Here is a 1,832-nt window from a genome sequence, read left to right on the forward strand (position 1 = left end):
TTAATTGATACTCACCATTTCATTGAACAATTTTTTTATGGTGTCATTGAGGTTGCCTTCCCAACATCCTTCATCATCATCTTTTTCTTCTTCGGTGACGTTCACTTTGTTTAGCATTGGTGTGTCTAAGACTCCTTGAGAGAAGATCTTCATTTTTGGACACTGTCTCACAACTACTTGTTTCAAGGACGGGAATTCAAGAGCGTAATTACCTAAACAAAAGCTTGTTAGGCTTGGCAAACAATCAAGTCCCAAGTACTTTAATTCCTTGAAAACAATGCAATCTTTCGCTTCTTCTGCAACCGGCGACTGTATGATTTCTTCTATCCTTTTGCAATCAGCTATCGTCATACTTTGAAGAATTATCAGACTTCTAGATGTTGAGAGCGTCAACAAATTTATCAACCTGTGACACTTCGATACTTTCAAAGCCTCAAGATTTTCCAAATGCCACGAAGCTGGTACTAATTTCTGTAACTTACTACATTCAAATATTTCTAGACTTTTCAAGTTTGCAAACGCTTTGTTGGATTCGTCATTTTCCTTCCAGAGATGCTGCACTTTGTGTAATCTAGATAGCTTTAACTCCTTCAATTGAGGGAATGTAAGCTGAAAATCAACAAAATTAAGTTGTAAATGAAAATATGTATCCAATCTCTGCAGTATTCCCCTGCATATTTTATGGACAAGATTAATCACGGCATTTTATATTTTATTTCCAAATTAGTATGCTTTGCAGTAGGATCCCAAATATAAGTATCAAATCGATTACCCTTTGAAACACATAAATGAAATCTGATACTAAATCCAATATGAATTAGCTAGGAAAACAGAGATGCGACAAGCATAATTGATATAGTTCATCACCTCATGTTACCAGTCATCGAAATAATTTAAGACATTTTTTTAATTCATACTATAAAGTTAGTTCATAACTGTAGTTGTATTGTTAATTCATATATGAATCAAGATGACATGCAAAAAGATGAGTCATAAAATTTGATTTGATTCTAATGAAATTACATCTGTGCAAACAAAAGTGAAGGGGAAAATAAAAATAATAATAATAATCACCTTTTCATCGAAGAGGGGTTGTACTTGATGAGCCAGCAAAAAGTTCTCTTCTGATGTTAATTTTTGAGGTTCCTTGTTATTTGTTGTCACATGCACTACCGAGTTGGATATGAATGTTTCCATATCAGGGCAATTCTCAATAGTTAGATTCTCCAACTCAGACAGTTCAATTATATTCCCAGTGAAGTTACAGAATCTTTTGAGTTTTGGAAGATCAATAAGCCTTAGTCTGTTAAGCCTAGGAAACCGGGGGCCTATATGTTCTTCCTTAGCATTTAGCTCTTCTAAATGAAGCACCTCTTCTATTAAATCACAATTCCTCACTTCCAGGCATCTCAAATTGTTCAAGCAACGTAGCAGATTGGTAGGAATAGCACTCGACATATTCGTGCAGTCATCCACAGCCAGTTGTCGTAAATTGTTGAAGAAGCTGACAGGCACTGCTTGGCCGTGCCATATTTCTCTCAAGCGTGGAAAATGTGAGAGTTGCAAATGCTCTATGTCACGGAATCCAATCTGCATAAACCAAAACAATTGCACTGGATATATATAAATTTCTTTTTTTGAAAGGCATTAGATATATATATACATTAAACTTACATGTTTTGTGCTATAACTTCTAAAAATATATTTACAACGCATGTGTATATGTTTAAATGTGGTATAGTGGAATTAAGCTTATTGCCATTACTTCGAAGTGGTGTTCGTAACACCATTACTTCGCAAAGTGAATCGATAAACACATACCATTACTTGGA

General features: G+C 34.8%; 1 protein-coding gene across 1 annotated transcript in view; it reads right to left on the reverse strand.

The window, feature by feature from the left end:
- Positions 1-1,832, reverse strand: part of LOC112098072 (disease resistance protein At4g27190-like) — a 6,739-nt gene continuing 4,907 nt past the window's right edge. Inside the window, 2 exon segments of the mRNA XM_024183673.1 lie at positions 1-609; positions 1,075-1,571. Coding sequence (XP_024039441.1) covers positions 1-609; positions 1,075-1,571 — 1,106 coding nt within the window.

This window comes from Citrus clementina, unplaced genomic scaffold, assembly GCF_000493195.1.
Source record: "Citrus clementina cultivar Clemenules unplaced genomic scaffold, Citrus_clementina_v1.0 scaffold_5, whole genome shotgun sequence".
NCBI lineage: Eukaryota > Viridiplantae > Streptophyta > Magnoliopsida > Sapindales > Rutaceae > Citrus > Citrus x clementina.